This window comes from Aethalodelphis obliquidens, unplaced genomic scaffold (genome assembly GCF_003676395.1).
Source record: "Aethalodelphis obliquidens isolate GAN/ISIS:26980383/991018 unplaced genomic scaffold, ASM367639v1 scaffold2, whole genome shotgun sequence".
Taxonomy (NCBI): domain Eukaryota; kingdom Metazoa; phylum Chordata; class Mammalia; order Artiodactyla; family Delphinidae; genus Aethalodelphis; species Aethalodelphis obliquidens.
Window position 1 is genome coordinate 74,327,746 of NW_020837946.1, and position 19,634 is coordinate 74,347,379.

Genomic DNA, 19,634 nt, shown 5'->3' on the forward strand with positions numbered 1-19,634 from the left:
CGGGTGTGGGACAGAATGGCCTAAATATGCAAGCAAGACAGAAAGGCCTCAGAAAAAAATTTACCTATAGAAAAAGCTCCTTTTAAATGGCAGCCTTGATGAAAGTCTAAGACATTGAAATATTATAGACTTTGGAAAATTCAAATGTTCTACGTTCAAGGCCTATGGTATGTTCAAGGCTAAAAAGACATGCAAAAAGGCTCTGGGACTGAGAGCATGAGTCCTGGAACCCATGCCCAAGCTGCTTCTACTGGGCACCCTTTATACAACTCCCCAAATGAAAACAGTAACGTAGGCCTGGCCCGACAAAAACCTAGATAAATAATTCCGGTGGATTTTAGGAAAGGAAGAATATAATCCTGATACAGGGTAGGATGTAGGCAGAACCCTATGAGATGCAAACACAGGCATATACTTTAAAATACGCTAGATCAGAACGTTTAAGAGGGAAGTGTTGTGTTTTGTTTTGAAGTGAGCGTTTACTGCCACAAACACACCCGACCTGTATTAGAATGGGTGTGGGAAAGCGTCGGAGCAAGCATCAAGTTGTTTAAATCAGTCTGGGAGTAAGTAACACAGCGACCCATTCGCTAAACTCGCCGCCAAGTTCCCTCCCCCGGCCCGTTCCCCGGTGTGTAAGCAGCAGCCCTCCCGCCCCGGGGGAGAGCGATGGGTCCCAACCCCCGAGTCTCCTGGCGGGCTCGGGGGACGCAGGCTCTGCGAGGTCCTTCCCACACGCGCGCTCTGCTCCGGGCAGGGCGGGCCGGGGCGGGGACAGGGGAGCGCGGCGAGAAGCTCCCAGGGCGGCCGGGGAGGAGGGCGGCGGGCGGTTTCATTGTTTCCTTTCGCCCTCCTCCTCCCGCGCCTCGCCCCGGCGTCACTGGAAAGCCGCCCGAACCGCCCGGCGGCTGGTTATTTATAGCGCGGGCTGCGCGCGCGTCACGGAGCCCGGCCTGGCTGACGGGGCCGCTGACGCGCTTGGCCGCGGGGCCGAGTCCGCGGGGCTGCACGCCGGGCGCCGGCGACAATGGGCTTCTGTGTGTGCAGCTGCCGTCGCCGCTGGGGACCGGGGGGAGGGGGGCGGGCGGCCGCTCCCCCACCACCCCTCCCTCTCGCCCGAGACCCCCGAAACGTAACCGGCCTCTTCTGCCCCTGGCCGGGCCCCGCCGGCTGCTGCTTTTTTCTTTCCTTTTTTTAAAAAATTTTATCAGTCAGTTCTCCTTGCCCCAACCTCCGCTTCCACCTCCCCCGCTCCCCCTTCTTGGCCCCCAACATGACGAGAGAGTGGGATTTAGCCGGCCGGGGGCGACCACTTTGTGCGTCCCGGGGAGCGGGACCCGCCCAAGGCGCGCCCAGCGGGGGACGCGGTGACCGAGGGGCCGGGAGCGCCAGGCAGGTAACGTATCCTGGACCTGGAGTGGGGGCTTTGTTTGGGGTCGGGGGAGGGGACCTGGGGTGGGTGTGGACGCCGGGCAGCTCTTCCGGGTCTCCTGTCTCCTCCCCCGCTCTCCGGACCCCTGGCCTGCCCGCAGGAAGCCAACCTGGGTGTGTAGCGCGAAGAGCGAAAGAGAAACTTCTGCGTGACTAGCTGAGGCTCCTCCGGAGAGGCCCGGATACTAGAGGACCCCCGCCCCCTCCGCGCAGGCCCCCCCCTCCGCGTAGGCCCCCCCCCGTCGCCCCTCCCCCGCCCACTCCCACCCCTTGCTTCCCTCCCAACGCCCGGGACATCTGAGTCCTCCCCCCGCCCCCTCGCCGCGGGTTTGGTCCTCGCCCGCCCCCGCCCCGCGGAAGGAGGGGCTGGCGAGGATTTTAGGGACTTCCTGGGATGCGGAGAGCAGCTCTGAACCGTCCCCTTTCTGCAGCCGGTAGCTGGGGAAGCTGGCTCCGGAGCCTCTCGCACGTGGCAGGCAGGCAGAGAACTTGCTGTGCCTTCTAGGAAATTGCAGTCGATTTGTAATGCAGTTTCGCTAATTGGGAGTTCAAAATTAAACTTTAATAAAGCATTTGTGTCGTCTCGTCTAATTGTGAAAGCTTCCATCCGTCCTGGTACATAGACTCTAAGTCTCAAGTTAATGGCGCTAAGCTAGATTTCCCCCCCAAGTACAATTCCGTCAGCCGGCGTCGGCGCAGCTGGATTTCAGTTAGGTACAGATGTTGCTAATGGCAGCTTAAGCACGGATGGGCAGATAGCATACGGAATGCAACATGTTGCCATATGGTTCCTTTAGCCTTTCACCTCCAGGGGTATCAATCACGTATATTCTGGGAGGAACTTAATGGCTCTCTGAACGGCAAAATGAATTACCTGGTACAATTTATATCCCTTGACCTGATACGTTATAACAACAGGAAGGTAGCATCTCACAGTTTCTGTGGTATAAATTGAACTACAGAGCTACGTTTCAGATTTCGTAACGTCTATTTGTAGTTTGAGGGGCTCTGTCACACCATTCTGGCTGTAAAATCCGTTTCTGTCTTGCCCCCCTCCCCCCCACCTCTGGCTGATAAAGTTTATAAAGTTTAGCAAAACTGTTGTCTTGGCAACTGCCAATCAGCTGACCAAATACTAATCGATGAGGGTATGGAGAAATGGAAAATATGATTTCCAGAGCTAGGTACTTAAGAGCAGTCTTTAGGACCACCGTACTTTCTGAATCAGAAAATTAAAGGACTCCTAAGAAAATTATGTATTCTGTGAGTCGTTTCAATGTAACTCCTAAAGCCATTTATTAACTATTTGAAATTCTGCTTTTTTATACTTCAGTCATTCTTAAACTTAGGAAAGTAACTTATGGAAAAGTAGTTAGAAATATGAAATATAAGAAAGATAAGAAGGACCTCCTTAGTAAACTAGTTTCTATACCCTTCCCTCCCCGCCTCCACGCCCTCAACTATGTGTATACTTTGACTTGAATCCTGGATGTGGTAATACTGATCGTTTGTTTTTTTCCCCCCCAAAATGTCAGTGACAGCATACTGAGGTTACTGTTAGATCCTAGTGGAATGATTCTGTAATATTTCACAGGTCTTCTAAAAAAATATCCTGGTGATTAATAAAATATTTAATTGATTGGCTCTAATTTCAGATTATAAACGTGGTTGTCTTTTACTGTATCCCTCCTTTTTCCTTCACTAATGAGGAGAGGCAACACTGAAAAAAAAGAAATAAGGGTAAAAAAAAAGTAAAATAATTTACGATAACTTTGTTTTTAAACTTTTACCTATTAAGGGATATCTAAAAGCTATAGACATACTATCTTTTAAAAGATTTTGCATCCAACAATATGTGAACCACATTAATTCATGTGAACTGATAAACTAGCGAAATACACAAAATAGACATAGTCTGAAAATATACATATTTTCAGTCATGCAAGTTTCATATTCATTTTTAAATTACAAGATAATATTTCTCCTTTTTTTCCTCTTTTTGTAACTCTTTTGATGATTTGTTACCTAGTGCTTGAGTTAGGGCAATAATTTTGATAATGATTATCAAATAATATAAGATCTTTTGTGTACATAAATAGCAGAAAATTTTATACAGAACAAAATAAGATATATCTGAGTTATGGCAACCCTTACTGGAGACTCTTTTTGGTAATCTTTTAACGGCTGAGGTTGTATTTCTCTCTGTAGCGTCGGCATTCAATGGGTTTTAACCTTGATCAGTAGTGAGGTTGTCAATAATGACTCCATCTCCATGACTTCTGAATAGACAGTGAGTGTGTCCTTTAACCAGTCACACAGAACTCGCCTTATAAAGCTGTTATTGTCATGAGCAGATATTGCAGGCTTCTGTCAAGCCCCATGATTATTAACATGTTCTTCAAAAGCCAGGCTGAAAGTCCTGCTGTGCTTTATTTCAGAATTCAAGTCCATTAGTACATAAAATCCTAAGCAGCAATATTTGCTTTTTCTGAAGTTGTATTACATACATGGTGAATAATTTCAGGCCCATTTGTAGACAAAAACTATGTATATTTGGTATACATATATAGTAGCAAAAATAAGATATGTATCTTGCATCATGACTTATTTTAAACAAAGATTTCATGGTTGTCCATTGTTACTCTAGATGAGGTGGCCGGCTGCCAAGGCGATCCCTATAGCTGGAAAGTAGTGGTATTGTTATTGTCTACCAGGGAATCACTTCCTGTTTTTTGAGCTCCCAACTTCACCTCCCTCTTTCAATATGGCCCTTCCATATTGCTGATCTGAGAATTTGTTTGAATGTGAAAACTTTTGAAAATGTGTTTGTATTGGTCAAGATTTTCACCAGAGTTTTTGGTTGCCTGCTGGTGTTTACAGTCTTAATCTTGAGCCGGAAGGTATATTTTCATTGAAAATTAAGAAATACTATTAGGACAAGGTATATTGCCCATGCTCTAAGTAATTTTAATTGTGATGTAACCCTAGATGCTTTCTATTTTTTTTTAACCTATGAATGTATTTTAAAATATTTAAGATAGGACAGATTTATGCCTTTCTCAAGGTAATATAGGACAAGTTATGGGTAGGCATGAGACCTCTAATGGTACACTTCATTTGAGTGAGTGAGTGTGGGGAGGAGAGCCATCAGGAGAGAGTATATAGTCCCACTGCACTGGCCCTGTTTGCTTTTCAAACTTAAAACCACGTTGCTGCATTGGAAACTTGTTTCTCTCTTGTGTAGCCTTTCATTTAAACATGTTTTTAAAAAACCTGTCAATCTGTAAATATTTAACCAGCCAAGCAGGAAACAATCTTTTATTCTCGACTATATGCAGCTTTGTTTTCACCTGGGTTAGTGTGGTGGCCACGTAAATAACACATAAAATTTTGATTTGGTGTTCCTTACTTTGAAGATGGACAGAGGCTTCTTTAATTAATCTTGCTCTATTTCATGTTCTGTATTCAGATATTGAAATACAGTATTTTTATACATTTATAAGATTGTGTTTGCATTTATTTAATTTATGTTTCTTTTTTTAAAGCATGTAGCCTTGAATGTTTGTTCTGCTTTTTTTTTTCTTCACATCATTACTCTGGTACTGCTTGATGTAACTTGATTAGCTCCCTCCCCAGTCATGATTGGTAATTAAAATAGGCATTAAAATTAGTCACTTAGCAATTTTGCTGTTCAATTGGCAATTAAATTACTTAATTGCAATTAAAGTCCTAATTTTAATTGGCAAAATGATAGATGTAGATTTAAGATAATATGTATAAATACTTTAATAAGTGTCTATATAAGGATTACTTAATTACTCAACTTCAAGTTTATGCTGTTAACTTTAGAACTTTTAAGTGAGTGATGAAATTTATATTACATCTATTCAAAGGATATGGTAATTAGATTTATTACTTATCACTATAAGGGTCCTTGCTATAAGTTACTTTTGTAGTGTTAAAATTGTAGGCTTGATAATTGCAGAATTATGATAAAAAAGGGCATATATGTCTGTCATAATATATCAATAACATGTCTTCATTTTTTATTAAATTGAGAAGTTCCTATACGCCAGTTAGTCTGAGGAAAAAAATAAAAAATGGTTATTTTATAATTAAAGGTAAAACAAAAACTAACCAACTATGATATACATATGAAAACTGTTGCAAAGTGTATGTACTTTATCTACTAAAAGAAAATCCTGTGTAATACTGTGGTGGTTACTAACGTTATCAGCTACTTCTAGAATTCCAAGTGTCCGCAATATATTCTTAGCATATAGCAACTTATTTTCAGAATCTTTAAAGTGTCTTTCAGGACTCTGTACATTTTAATGACTCCCATGTTTAGTGAAATCAGCAAGGAAATCTAAAACCAAAGTAACCCTTCCTTGCTTAATCAAGAAGAATTTTTACATAAGAAAATATTGGTGATTGCCAGGGGCTGGGAGGAGGGGAGAATGGAGAGTTATTGTTTAATGGTTATAGAGTTAGAGTTTTATAAGATGAAGAGTTATGGGGGTGGATGGTGATGATTGGTGCACAACAGCATGACTGTATATAACATCACTGAACTGTACACTTACAAATGTAAGATGGTAAATTTTATGTTATGTGTCTTTTACCACAACAACAAAAAGAAAATTTTAAGTGGTTAATTTAAAGTAAATATTTAGGAGATAGTTACTGAGAGTCAAGAGTTAGAGAAAAGATGAAGGATTTTTATTATGCAAAATACTTTTTGAGTGGCATGAGGTTTTACCATATGTTCAGTTTTAGAATTTTAATTTATAAGTAGATGCTTCTAGAAAAAAACAGTGCTGTTTTCTTCTGCACATCTTTCCACATTTCTAGAACTGAGTACTGTATCAAAGCAAGAAACAATTTTTAAAGTCTTTGCATTAAGTGGTTTGGAGTGAAAAATGGGCTGGGTAAAACTGAGCAAAAGCCACAACTACCCAAAATGTGAATTACCAGCTGAGTATTTGACTTATTCTCTAGGCATCTCATAAAAGAGGAAGAAATGATTGGTTGATTAATATCTTATTAATGCAAGTGAAATGGCAAAGCAAATAACCAAAAACCGTCCATATTAAAAAATGATTTTGTATTTTCAGAAACTGAGTTTTTTTCAAAGTGAAAATTTCTTTCTTCTATCACTAATGTAAAACTTCCTGCTGAATGGCAACAAATGCCATGAAAATTGTCCAAATATAACTTAAAATATGTCTCATTTTATGCTTAACATAGGTTCCATTAATTAATATTATTGTGAAATGTCTTCAAGTTACCTTGATTCTTATAGCATAACAGGTATATCTGTTTACTACATTTGAATTGTAAGAGCTAAGAGCTACTCTGAGTACATTTTGGGAGAATAGTAAAATAAATCCCTAAAGACCCCTTTCCCATGCATTAAGATACAAAATCCTATGGAATTAAATCCATGTTTGCTTTCTAAATTATACCAAAATCTCAATTTTATTAAGTATAATCAGCCTAGGCTTGCATAAAGTAAATACTTTGGTTTAGATGTGAGTATGCATTATTTACACTGTTTTTTTATGAAAATATTTTTTCCATATATGTACAAATATGTTCTGCTTAATATTGGCTAATATCATAAAAGATAACATAGTAACATTATTTTCCTATATGCTTTTTCTGAGGTCATCTAATACTGTATATTGATAGAAATAATAATTTTGTAATTTGTTTTAGTTGGTTTCAAAAGAAGGACCGACTTATGGATAGGATCAATTTTATTCCCATTTATTGTAAATTGTTAAGAACACCGACCTTCATTTGGGGTAACTTTATGTATTTATACATGGCAATAATTTAAAGTTATATCAGATTCTGGGCCCTGAAAGAAACATTATTGTCATTTTAATCGAGTTATAAAATAGTTTATATTCAAGAATCTATTTATGTTCAAGAATCTTGCAGGATTGCAGTCATATAAATGCAGAATTTCAGTTTCTTTTAGCCTAGAGCATCATTTGAACATTTTCTAAAAGGTTGTTCAATTCTACATTTTGATTCCATTATATGTGTAATTAAACCTCTATTCACAAAAGCATTCTCTTATGTACTAGCAAATACACCCACAGGAATCCTCTTCTAAACTATAATTTATTTAAACATGTAATCATAGGATTTTAAAACATGTTTTCATTTTTCCAAACTAAATGCCAAATTTGAACTGCTTGGTGATAAAATGAAAGATTTTATTACCATTTTGACTTTTTTTTTCTCCCTGTGAGCTAACAATGAGTTAAACATGGACAGGAGGAAATAAAGAAAATCTGTTGTGAACCTAATTCCAGTGTTAAAACTGTTTCCCTTTTTGAGAAATACAGAAGAGAATCAAAGATTTGTAGTTATTTATGAATTCCAGCAGAATATGAATATTTTGGCCTGCAGCAAGCTCTCCTGGGGCTTGGCCTAAGTAGTAAATAGCTAGTTGTGTGTGTGTGTATGTGCCTGTGTGTGTGTGTGTGTGTGTGTGTGTGTGTGTGTGTGATGTATCTTCCTGAACGTTGTGGAGTCAGGCCCCCTACTGACAGGATCAGTGAATTACAGACATTGGCCCTTCTACTGAGACTGTTCCATCAGAATCTGGTGGGGACACAGGAGTCTGGAGCTTTGAGCGAGGTCATTCTTTACACTTTCTAATGTCTGCTGGATCCTTTCCACCCCGAGCACATCTGAGCCCTACCAAAAGTACCAACCCAAGAAATAGCTTACCCAATAATGTCTTTAAGTGAGTTTATCCGCCTTGCATCCGGTGTGTCTTCCTAAGAAGACACACTTCCTAGGAGCTAGAATAGGAATTTGAGGAAAGAGAAAATTCATACGGATTGTAGAATGTTATCAGCTACTTCTAGAAGGCAAAAAAAGCCACCTTTTTTTCTCATTTTGATGTTGTATTTATTCAATCCATTTCCGGTTACTAATAATTGTTATAATAAGCTGCTGTGAAAACTGCGTCTCGATCTTGGGTGCCTTAAGACTTGAGTAAAGGCTCTGTTATCAAGAAGCCAGACTCGACAGGTTGCTGTTATAGAATAACCCATCACATTACAATGTTTGTCTTCCTTGGAGCTCACTTTAAGGACTCCAGCACATTTTCCCACTTACTAGGAGAGAATTTTCAAATTGCCCGCAGACTCAACCCAGGCTAAAGCCAAGTGTTTTTTTAAATGGTTTAAGGGAGGAGGAGCATGTGGAGGGAATGTACCTACTTAGATCTGAGTATTGGTGTTTGGAGAAGGATGGTTACAACCTTAAAGTTCTCCTGGCCCCCGCCTTCCGAGGAATATATTAAAAAACAATAACTGCCACCCCAGCATGGCTGCGCTTGAATTTCCGACGGCCTGAAAATAGCTGCTGGGAGCCTGGCCCACCCCTGGGATCAAGGAAAGCTCCCCGAGGCCGCGCGTCCTGCTCCCTTGTGGAAGGGGAAGGGAACCCGGGAGGGCGCCACCGAGCTAGAGCTGCTGCTATTTTGGGCCCAGCCCGGCGGGTGCGTCAATGCCTGAGCCCCTGCGTCACCGCCACCCCCACCGCTTTCCTTCTCCCCTGCTCTCCAAACTCTCACTTTTTCCCTTTCGTTCGCGTGGAATCGTTTCTGCCCACAGGGCGCTGACGCTACACAGCTCATGCTAATAAGCTATTCTTCGCCCTCCTCCTCTCATCCCCCTACTTACACACCTTCACCCGCCACCGCAACATTCCCCCCCCCCCCACCCACCACACACACACACACACACACACACACACACACACGCACGCACACGCGCGCGCGCTCTCACACACACTTCCTGGTTTTATTTTTTCTCGCGCCCGCTAGGGCACCGCTGAGCCGCCGCGGTGGCTGCAGCAGCAGCAGCAGCGGCAGTCGCAACATCTGGGGGAAACTTAAGGTGGTCACGTAGGTTTTCCCGAGGATGCGGTGCAGAAGAGCCTGCAGCTTCTCGGGGCAGCCTCGGGGCACCTGATGGCAACGCCTCTCCAGCCGCCGGGGAGCAGGAGGCGGCGGGAGAGGGCAAAGGCTGGGGTGCAGATTAGAGCTGAGTGGCACCGTAAGGCGGAGAGCTCCACGGCGATTTCGGCCCGCCTGTACTGGGAACACCAGGATGTGGGTGTGCAAAGGGGCCCCGAGCCTGGAAGCGAGCTACGCCGAGAGGGAGGGGCGGCTGGAAGTCTTCTTGGGCGGAGGAGGGGGACACCTCCGAACCCTCCCTCCCCCGTTAACTCTCCAGCCCCATGGGAGAAGCCCCGAGGCCCGTCCAGCTCTAGCCCAGGAACCCGGAAGGGGGCTTGCTCCCGGGAGAAGCGGCGTTTCTTTGCTAGAAAGCGCCTTGCGCCCTCAGCTTGGAGGTGGATTGACTTGCGAAGCGGAGTCTGCGGCGGCTGGGGCGGCTGGGGCGGCTGCAGGGGTGCGGCGAGCTCCGGTCGCCCGCCGGGCCCCACTCCTGGGAAGGCTGAACGCACACACCGTACGCCTCGCAGAGATCTAGACGCCCCCCTCTCCCCGCCGCTTCCCCCATGCTTAGTCTTTCCCTCTTGGCTCTCAGATTGAAGCTTCGAGAGCCCTTGTGCTTCAGAGGAGGGTAGATTTATTTCCCTAAAACTTGTGGAAAGACACGAGTTGATGGGCACCCAGGAGTGTCAAAGTATGAGAGTTGGTAAAAGGTGAGGCTGGGGCACCTTTCTGCAGAACACACCTGTTGCCCGGCGCTCGGCTGCATTGTCTGAGAAAGGAAAGTGGGTGACGCCTCACTTTGACTTTTGGGGTCCCTGAAGGGCTGGGTCACTGGCTACCCTCTCCTTTCCGCTTCCCTCCCCACGCACCACGTCTTCCCTCGCACGTGAGCACTGCAAGGAAAGAAGGGAACATAGAAAATAGGCCATACCTACTCTCTTCCACCTTGGAGTGTGTGTGTGTGTGTGTGTGTGTGTGTGTGTGTGTGTATGAGAGAGAGAGAGGGGGAGAATATGCTAGAAGAGAAGGCCGGGGACAGGAAAAAAGAGAAAAGGGGGGTGCACTGGACAAGGGAAATCCCACCCCAATTGCCTGAGCCCTCCGAGCGTCTCGTGTCATGGGACATCTGTACTCGCTTCCGCTAACGGGGGTGGCAATTGTGGGTGGGCGAGGTTAGCGTGCTGCCAGGCACGCCCCGTCTCGTGCGATTCCAGGTGCTGGCTACCTGGCCCACGCCTGGGTCCCCTCCCGCTCGGGCTTTTGTTGCACCCTCCCCCACCTGTGAGCTGCCGGACCCCTTCGGCGGCGCGGGGATTAGCCGGGGGTGGGGTGGTGGGGGGTTGGGGGGAGGGGAGGGGAGATGTCGAGGCTCTGTGGGCTGCGCAGACCTGAGTGGAGAGGTCACACCTCTTTCGGAAAAGGGAAAAAAAAAAAAAAACCTCGCTGGCTACCAAGGTGAACCCTGAACGGTTCCCACCTTAAAATCGGCCCTGCTCGTGACGTCAGGTCGGAAATATACCAAAGCGAGCGCCGGCCAGGAGTCTGGGGAGCGCGGCGGCTCGGCGATTGGGCGGCAGGCCGCTGACGCGCGCTGACGCGCGGAGACTTTAGGTGAATGTTGGCAGCGGCAGCGCGAGCCACATAAACAAAGGCACATTGGCGGCCAGGGCCAGTCCGCCCGGTGGCTCGCGCTAGGCTCCGCGGTCCCGCTCGCCTGCCCAGCCGCCGCCTTCCCCTGCTCCCTCCCCGCTCTCGGCGCCTCCGTTCCCTTCGCCCCTCTCGCCCACCCCTCCCCGACCCTGCCACCCCGACTCCCGAAGGGAACTACACTTTGGCCGAGTTGAATGAATGAAGAGAGACACGGAGAACTCCTAAGTGAGTAGGTGCAGCCCGTACAGCTCGCGTTCTTTTATCCTTCTTTCTGTTTTTGCACGTCTCTTCTTCCCGCTTGTGTGGTGCAGGTTCTCTGGAGGTGGGCGCCGAAGGCGCGGAGCGCGAGTGGGGCCGGAGGATGGGGAGTAGGTGTGCGCAGCTACAGAGGGCATTTGTCGGAACTCCTGCTTTGCCACCCAACAGAGGCTTCCAGGCTCCTCATTGGTGGACGTGAAAGGGAGGCTTGCACAGTTTCGGGAGCTGCGGACTTAACACGCGGAAATGTGCGCAAAGTTTGCTCTTGGTGCGGAATTGATTGTGGTCTTTGGACACGTAGACTCCAAGTCCTGTGTATACGAGGGACCTGGACGCTGCCCACAAAGTGACAGGGAGAGTGAAAGTTCTTCAGTTTATGTGTTGCTTGGGAACTGTATCACCGCGGCTGGCCAGCGTGCCCGTGTCTCTTGGGTATTGTTGAGTGAGGAGGGGCGGTTGGTAGAGTGACCTGTTACTAAGTTGCTTGAAATTTCTGGTTTTGACATGTGCCGCGCTTGTGTTAGTGAGTTTGTCAGAGAGGCAGAGACAGAGGGACAGACTATTTAGAGTAGTTATGAAGCTGCGAAGTTACCAGAGGGTTAATATCCAGCACAGGCATATCTGTCAAGGGCTGTGAGGGTCAAGAGTCTCCTTTCTTTACTTTTTCTGGTTACCCTCCCTCCTCCATGAAGCAAGATTATGAAGGGGGGTGGGGGAGGAGAACAGAATTGGATGTTTGGCTTTCTTTTTCATTAGTAATAAAGTCGTCTATGCTCTAGAATGCCTTCCAAGTGGGAAGATCTGAAAAGCACTAGGACACAAGAATGCCTTGTTCCAGCAAGAGGGCAGATTGTGGAAGGCTGGATAGGAAAGGTGCTCAGCTTGCTATGTTGAGAGGTGCTTCTAACACCGGTGCCACTATTGGATATGCAGCATTTCCCTCTCCCTGCAACTGACTAAGATGCTTCTGAAAAAATAGGGTCCCCTGTTTCCACCTCTTGGCCATTAAAGATGAAAGACAAATTTCTTGGAGAAGTGAATGCCCATTCACCTGGATCTCCAAACCCAGTGCTCCGTCAAAAGCTCTTAGGAAATCCAGATGCTGCCATTAAGATTGCCTTCAGGGCTACCTGGGCCCTGCTAACATTTTGTAACTCCTAGGGGGTGAAGGAAGAGATTGTTTTCACATTTTATATTCTTGACTTATACTTCCTTCCCTGCTTCCTAGATGAAAAGCCAGTTTCACCACAGGAAAAAAAAAAATTCAAGAGAAGGTTCCTATGCTGTATTTTATTAAACCCCAGTTTCTTCTAATTTAGTTTTGAATTAAACTAACATGGAAATGACACTCCCCTTGCACTGCCCCTAAATGCCCAGTAAAGGGGCCAACTTATTTCATCATAAATAAGTACATGGAATACCTTTCCTTCTTCAGAGGTATTCTCTGCAAGGATCGACACAGTCAATGGGTGAAATTTTCTGTTGTTTCCAGCCATCTCTTTTAGACATTCATTTTAAATGGTGTTTGATAAAGGCTACACACTAATTTCCAATTAAACAATCAAGAAGGGCCTGCCTGGTGATACAGATGCCCAGGCAGATCTGTCCGGAAAGTCACCCTAAGGCTTCCTGTGTCTTTATTTCAGGGAGGAGAACTGCCAGGCTGGGCTCTCCACTGCTTTTCTAAAAATCTTGGAAACTTTGTCCTTCATTGAATTACGACACTGTCCACCTTTAATTTTCTCGAAAACGCCTGTAACTCAGCTGAAGGTTAGTGCAACTTCATTTTTTTTCTTTCCCTCCCCCGAGTTCCGTAAACATCAAGAAACAGGGCAATGCGATCTTTCCCAGCAAACCCTGTAACTTAAGTTTTTCCCCCGACCCATCGCCTTCGGGAACAAGTTTCTCATTGTGCAATTCAACTTGATTTCTGGATTGAGCTTGCTGAACCCGAGCTTCAGAGGAAAGGCTCATTGAAGAGGGATTACCCATGAAAGGGGGCGGAGGGGGAGGCGCTGGAAATATCCGGGAATGGAGACTGTAATAGCTTTCTAGTTCTGGGTCTTTATTGGATCAGTCTTTCCTTGTCCTGCACTGTTTCGCTCCTCAGTATTCGCACTCTCCGCCCTTCCTCTCGCGCCCCTACGTGCTCTCTGACCGCCGCGGGCTGCCGGTGTAGCTCCAGGTGTACCCGAGCCCGGGAGAAAGTGTTCAGTTGACCAGGCTGAGTGTATATTACCCTGTTTCATTTCCAGCCATGCCTTGTGTTCAGGCGCAGTATGGGTCCTCGCCTCAAGGAGCCAGCCCCGCTTCTCAGAGCTACAGTTACCACTCTTCGGGAGAATACAGCTCCGATTTCTTAACTCCAGAGTTTGTCAAGTTTAGCATGGACCTCACCAACACTGAAATCACTGCCACCACTTCTCTCCCCAGCTTCAGTACCTTTATGGACAACTACAGCACAGGCTACGACGTCAAGCCACCTTGCTTGTACCAAATGCCCCTGTCCGGACAGCAGTCCTCCATTAAGGTAGAAGACATTCAGATGCACAACTACCAGCAACACAGCCACCTGCCCCCCCAGTCCGAGGAGATGATGCCGCACTCCGGGTCGGTTTACTACAAGCCCTCCTCTCCCCCGACGCCCACCACCCCGGGCTTCCAGGTGCAGCACAGCCCCATGTGGGACGACCCAGGCTCCCTCCACAACTTCCACCAGAACTACGTGGCCACCACGCACATGATTGAGCAGAGGAAAACGCCGGTCTCCCGCCTCTCCCTCTTCTCCTTTAAGCAGTCGCCCCCCGGCACCCCCGTGTCTAGCTGCCAGATGCGCTTCGACGGGCCCCTGCACGTCCCCATGAACCCGGAGCCGGCGAGCAGCCACCACGTGGTGGACGGGCAGACCTTCGCTGTGCCCAACCCCATCCGAAAGCCCGCGTCCATGGGCTTCCCCGGCCTGCAGATCGGTCACGCGTCGCAGCTGCTCGACACGCAGGTGCCCTCGCCGCCGTCGCGGGGCTCCCCTTCCAACGAGGGGCTGTGCGCCGTGTGCGGCGACAACGCGGCCTGCCAGCACTACGGCGTGCGCACCTGTGAGGGCTGCAAAGGGTTCTTTAAGGTGAGCCAGGACGGGGGCGGAGGAGGCAGGTAGGGGCCCCCTAGTGCCCGGAGCCTCAGAGTGCTGGTTCCACCGGGGTGCAGGCGCCCGGCGCCAACTGGCCCCTGACCGTCCGACTCCCGGGGTCCACGGGGGCTGCCCTGCAGCCGCCCCTGGGCTGCGGTGGAGGCTTCTGGGTGCCTTGGAAAGGGAAGTAGGAAGACCGGGAGACCCGGGGTCGCATCCCCCGCACGCAGCCGACCCGGCGAGCCCCCGCCCGAAGTTGCCGGAGCTGAGTTGGAAGAGGGTCATTTGCATGTGCTAGGAGCTGTCTTCTCTGTTCAGATTGAAATTGGTTAGGACAGAGAACCGTGTCTGAGCTAACCAAGTGGAACAGAATTCCCTATGGTCAAATTAAGTGATCTCTTTATTTCGCCATCCTGATTGAATAATCTTATCATTTTAAATAGAGAAGGTCTCTAAGGAATGTAAATAATATGAATGCCCACGGATTTGTATTTACTGAGCGTCTCCTTCTTCTCTTGGCATATAAAACACAGCAAGGAGCGGCAAGGTTAGCTCAAATGTTAACGCTATCAATTTTCTTCTGTTAAATGCCCTGGGGGAGGAAAAAGAGAAGAGAGAGAAAGAAAAGGAAAAAGAAAAAAATAAAAAGGAGTTGTGTATGTGTTTGTTTATGGGGAGGGTGTGTGGATCCCGGCCGTTCAGAAATTGTGTCTGGATTCCCTGAATTGTGTTGGATTTTCAAGAGAAAAAAAAATTTTTTTTTCCGGCCTGTATTGTCTCCTTTTGCAGCGCACGGTGCAAAAAAACGCGAAATACGTGTGTTTAGCAAATAAAAACTGCCCAGTGGACAAGCGGCGCCGGAATCGCTGTCAGTACTGCAGATTTCAGAAGTGCCTGGCTGTTGGGATGGTGAAAGAAGGTAGGTTGGGGCCAGCAGCCCACTCCCCAGTCTGCCTCTTTGGGAAGCTTCTGCTCCTGCCCCAAACCCACTTCCCAGAGCCGGGGCGGGGGCTGGGGGAGGTCTCCTGCTTCCCCCGCACCGGCCTCTGGCCTCTACGACTCGGCAGCTGCCTGCTAGCCCATCCTGCCCTAGAGAAAGCCGCCAGGCCCTTCCCACCTTTAACTATACGACCCATTGGGAAGACGACATGAAACAACCCCCCCCCTTTTTACGCTTCTTGTCAGTATAAGGCTTTACAAGCGGTGGGGCGCTGCCCCGCCCCGCCGGGCGCCCCGCGGCTGCGGCCTTCCCCCGGGGAGGGGCCCAGGCAGCAGCTGGATCTTGCTTGCCCTCACCCGGCGATTCCTTTGCAGTGGTTCGCACAGACAGTTTAAAAGGCCGGAGAGGTCGTTTACCTTCGAAACCGAAGAGCCCACAGGAGCCCTCTCCCCCCTCGCCCCCGGTGAGTCTGATCAGTGCCCTCGTCAGGGCCCATGTCGACTCCAACCCGGCTATGACCAGCCTGGACTATTCCAGGGTAAGAAGCTGGCGCGGGGGGGGATCCTTCGGACAACTGACAGATGGGCAGGACCCCTTCCCCACACCCATCACTAACCCCCAGGCCCAAGGGATAAAGGAAGCATGCGAGGCTGTGGCTTCACAGCTCTGGGCAGGGCCACAGAAGACAGATGGCGTTGCTAGGGCTGCAGACGTGAGGACAGGGCAGAGGAAGGAAGAGAGGGTAGGCCACAGTGGTCAAACCTCTGTGAGGCCCCTTCCCAGCACACACACACACACACACCAGTGCCTCTGATGCCTAAACCAGAGGCAGTGGAAAAGCCCCCGCTTGGGTTCTATCACCAGTCCTCCATGGAGATGATTTAATCCTCATTCTCTCTGGTGCTGTCAGGGTGAGGGATGCCTCCTCCCGGGTCAGGGAAGGGGAAGAGAAGGGGGTATAAGGAATGGCAGTGGGCGGGGAAATCAAGTGGTCAGATTCCTCTTTTACCCCAGCCATGAGAAATGTGTGCGCTTTAAATGGAGGAAGTGTGCCAGGCAAACCTAGAAGCAAACCTAGAAGCCACTGCAATTTTATTGAGATTTGCAAAGGGCGTCTCTGCTCGAGACCCACTCTGGGACTGGCATGAATACTAACGTGTCAATTGTTTTGTGGAGATAAGAGGGAACGTTTCCCAGGGCTGGTTGGCACCGTATTTAGTCTGTATGGAAATGGTAATTTACATATTTAAAGCAGCGACCTCATAGCACCATCCCTAATTGAATTAATTGCCCCGGAACATCTAATTTCCTTACTGGTCAGAGAGAGGTTTAATTGTTATAAAAACCTGGCTCCCCTACTAGAAACGAGGTTAGCAATTTCACGGGTTATATATTTTAGAGAACCTCATTAAGTGCTTTTTAAAATGAAATTCCAGTTCCAGGCGAACCCTGACTATCAGATGAGTGGAGATGACACCCAGCATATCCAGCAATTCTATGATCTCCTGACTGGCTCCATGGAGATCATCAGGGGCTGGGCGGAGAAGATCCCCGGCTTCGCTGACCTGCCCAAAGCCGACCAGGACCTGCTTTTCGAGTCGGCTTTCCTAGAACTATTTGTGCTGAGATTAGCATACAGGTAAATGGAGAGGGCGATCCAGGAAGGCTGGGAATGGAGGAAGAGAGGAATCAAGAAAGGAAAAGAAAGAGGAAGAGGGAAAGAAAAGGGGGAAAGAGAGGAGAACAGAACGGGAAATAAATGAGGGGGAAAGGAAGGAAAGGAGAGTAGATAAAAGGAAGAGAAGGGAAGGAGTGAGGGCAGAAGCCTTAGATGAATGGAATGGAGGTGGGATAGGGGGCATTCTTGATTGTTATGAAATTAAACCCTTTCAAGGTCCACTGGCCTACGTTTTATTAACTCTTTGGTAATTAGGTGCCTCTTAAATCCCTCATTTATTGCTCTTCAAGTAATTAGTTGTTTAGCTTTTCTCTCTCTCTCTTTTTCTCCCCCTCCCCCTCTCTTTGGTATTAATTGCAGGTCCAACCCAGTGGAGGGTAAACTCATCTTTTGCAATGGGGTGGTCTTGCACAGGTTGCAATGCGTTCGTGGCTTTGGGGAATGGATTGATTCCATTGTTGAATTCTCCTCCAACTTGCAGAATATGAACATCGACATTTCTGCCTTCTCCTGCATTGCTGCCCTGGCTATGGTCACAGGTCAGTACCACAGGCACAGGGCACTTCTCCAGAACTGCCCAGTGGGATTCGTCCCGGTTTTCCCTTGCTGCCTGCCGACCCTCCCTGGTCCTGTCAGCTAGCTAACTGCTCGGTGCATTCCTCTTTTGTTTCTGGTTGTGTTTTCTGCAGAGAGACACGGTCTCAAGGAACCCAAGAGAGTGGAGGAGCTGCAAAACAAGATTGTAAATTGTCTCAAAGACCATGTGACTTTCAATAATGGGGGCTTGAACCGCCCCAACTATTTGTCCAAACTGTTGGGGAAGCTTCCAGAACTCCGTACGCTTTGCACGCAGGGGCTACAGCGCATTTTCTACCTGAAACTGGAAGATTTGGTACCACCACCAGCAATAATTGACAAACTTTTCCTGGACACTTTACCTTTCTAAGACCTCCTTCCATGCACTTCAAAGAAACTGGAAAGAAACCTAAAACTGTCCAGAGGGGGCAAGTCACAAGGGCACAGAGATACCCCTGAGCTGCCTCAGCTCTAGCCGGCCCCCACCCCTTCCATACACCTTGGCCCTTGATCTCTAAAGAAAACAAACAAACAAACAACAACAAAAGCAAAAACTGTTACTATTTCCTAACCTGCAGGCAGAACCTGAAAGGGCATTTTGGCTCCGGGGCATCCTGGATTTAGAACACGGACTACACACAATACAGTGGTATAAACTTTTTATTATCAGTTTAAAAATCATTTTATTGTTCAGAAGGAAGCTTCTTAATGTATGACGGAAAACATTTGGCCATGTTTGGTTGTTGCAGTTAAGACAAATGTAATACACATAGACACATACACACACACCCACATTGTAAGGGGACCCACAAGTATTGCCCTTTAAAAGACTTCAAAGTTTTCTGCTGTAAAGAAAGCTGTAATATATAGTAAAACTAAATGTTGCGTGGGTGGCATGAGTTGAAGAAGGCAAAGGCTTGTAAATTTACCCAATGCAGTTTGGCTTTTTAAATTATTTTGTGCCTATTTATGAATAAATATTACAAATTCTAAAAGATAAGTGTGTTTGCAAAAAAAAAAAAGAAAAAAGAAATAACCACAAAAAAGGGACAAGCATGTTGATTCTAGGTTGAAAATGTTATAGGCACTTGCTACTTCAGTAATGTCTATATTATATAAATAGTATTTCAGACACTATGTAGTCTGTTAGATTTTATAAAGATTGGTAGTTACCTGAGCTTAAACATTTTCTCAATTGTAAAATAGGTGGGCACAAGTATTACACATCAGAAAATCCTGACAAAAGGGACACATAGTGTTTGTAACACCGTCCAACATTCCTTGTTTGTAAGTGTTGTATGTACCGTTGATGTTGATAAAAGAAAGTTTATATCTTGATTATTTTGTTGTCTAAAGCTAAACAGAACTTGCATGCAGCAGCTTTTGACCGTTTCCAGAGTGCTTATAATATACATAACTCCCTGGAAATTACTGAGCACTTTGAATTTTTTTGTTTTTTGTTTTAATGTCTAAGATTGTCAGTTAATATATTATTTTATGTTTGAGTAAGAATTTTAATATTGCCATATTCTGTAGTATTTTTCTTTGTATATTTCCAGTATGGCACACGATATGAGTCACTGCCTTTTTTTCTATGGTGTATGACAGTTAGAGACGCTGATTTTTTTTTCCTGATAAATTCTTTCTTTGAGAAAGACAATTTTAATGTTTACAACAATAAACTATGTAAATGAACAGAATTTTGTCTTCTTTCTGGGTTAGGAACAATGATGACTAAACAGCAATATACAATAGACAGAGTTGGAGATTGATCTGGGATAGGTCACTTATTCAAAATCTGAGTTTCTGACAGTTTAGACCTATTCTGGCAAAAGGAACTGGGAAATTGAAGTCATTATCCAGAGAATTCTGTACAGTATTTTTCCTTAACCGGAATTTTCCAGTGTGGCAACCTACATTTATCAGAATCAGATGAGAATATCTCAACTCTTCTGATAACTTTGCCAGTCAGTGCAGCTTTCAG

The 19,634-nt window shown here is 46.6% G+C and overlaps 1 protein-coding gene across 11 annotated transcripts; it reads left to right on the forward strand.

Moving 5' to 3' along the window:
- The first annotated feature begins 1,087 nt into the window (after positions 1-1,087).
- Positions 1,088-19,350, forward strand: NR4A2 (nuclear receptor subfamily 4 group A member 2). 11 transcript variants are annotated; one of them, XM_027131090.1, is made up of 8 exons: positions 1,088-1,396; positions 12,976-13,099; positions 13,585-14,450; positions 15,246-15,375; positions 15,771-15,934; positions 16,833-17,035; positions 17,435-17,613; positions 17,764-19,347. In XM_027131090.1, the coding sequence occupies exons 3-8, from the start codon at positions 13,587-13,589 to the stop codon at positions 18,018-18,020; spliced, it is 1,797 nt and encodes a 598-aa protein (XP_026986891.1). In that variant the 5' UTR covers positions 1,088-1,396; positions 12,976-13,099; positions 13,585-13,586; the 3' UTR covers positions 18,021-19,347. The 11 variants fall into 11 exon arrangements, 9 of the variants coding, with proteins under 9 accessions (XP_026986891.1, XP_026986918.1, XP_026986896.1 ...); XM_027131117.1 differs by having other exon boundaries at positions 1,301-1,396; positions 13,602-14,450; XM_027131095.1 differs by lacking the exon at positions 1,088-1,396 and adding an exon at positions 9,482-9,578.
- The last annotated feature ends 284 nt before the right edge of the window (positions 19,351-19,634 follow it).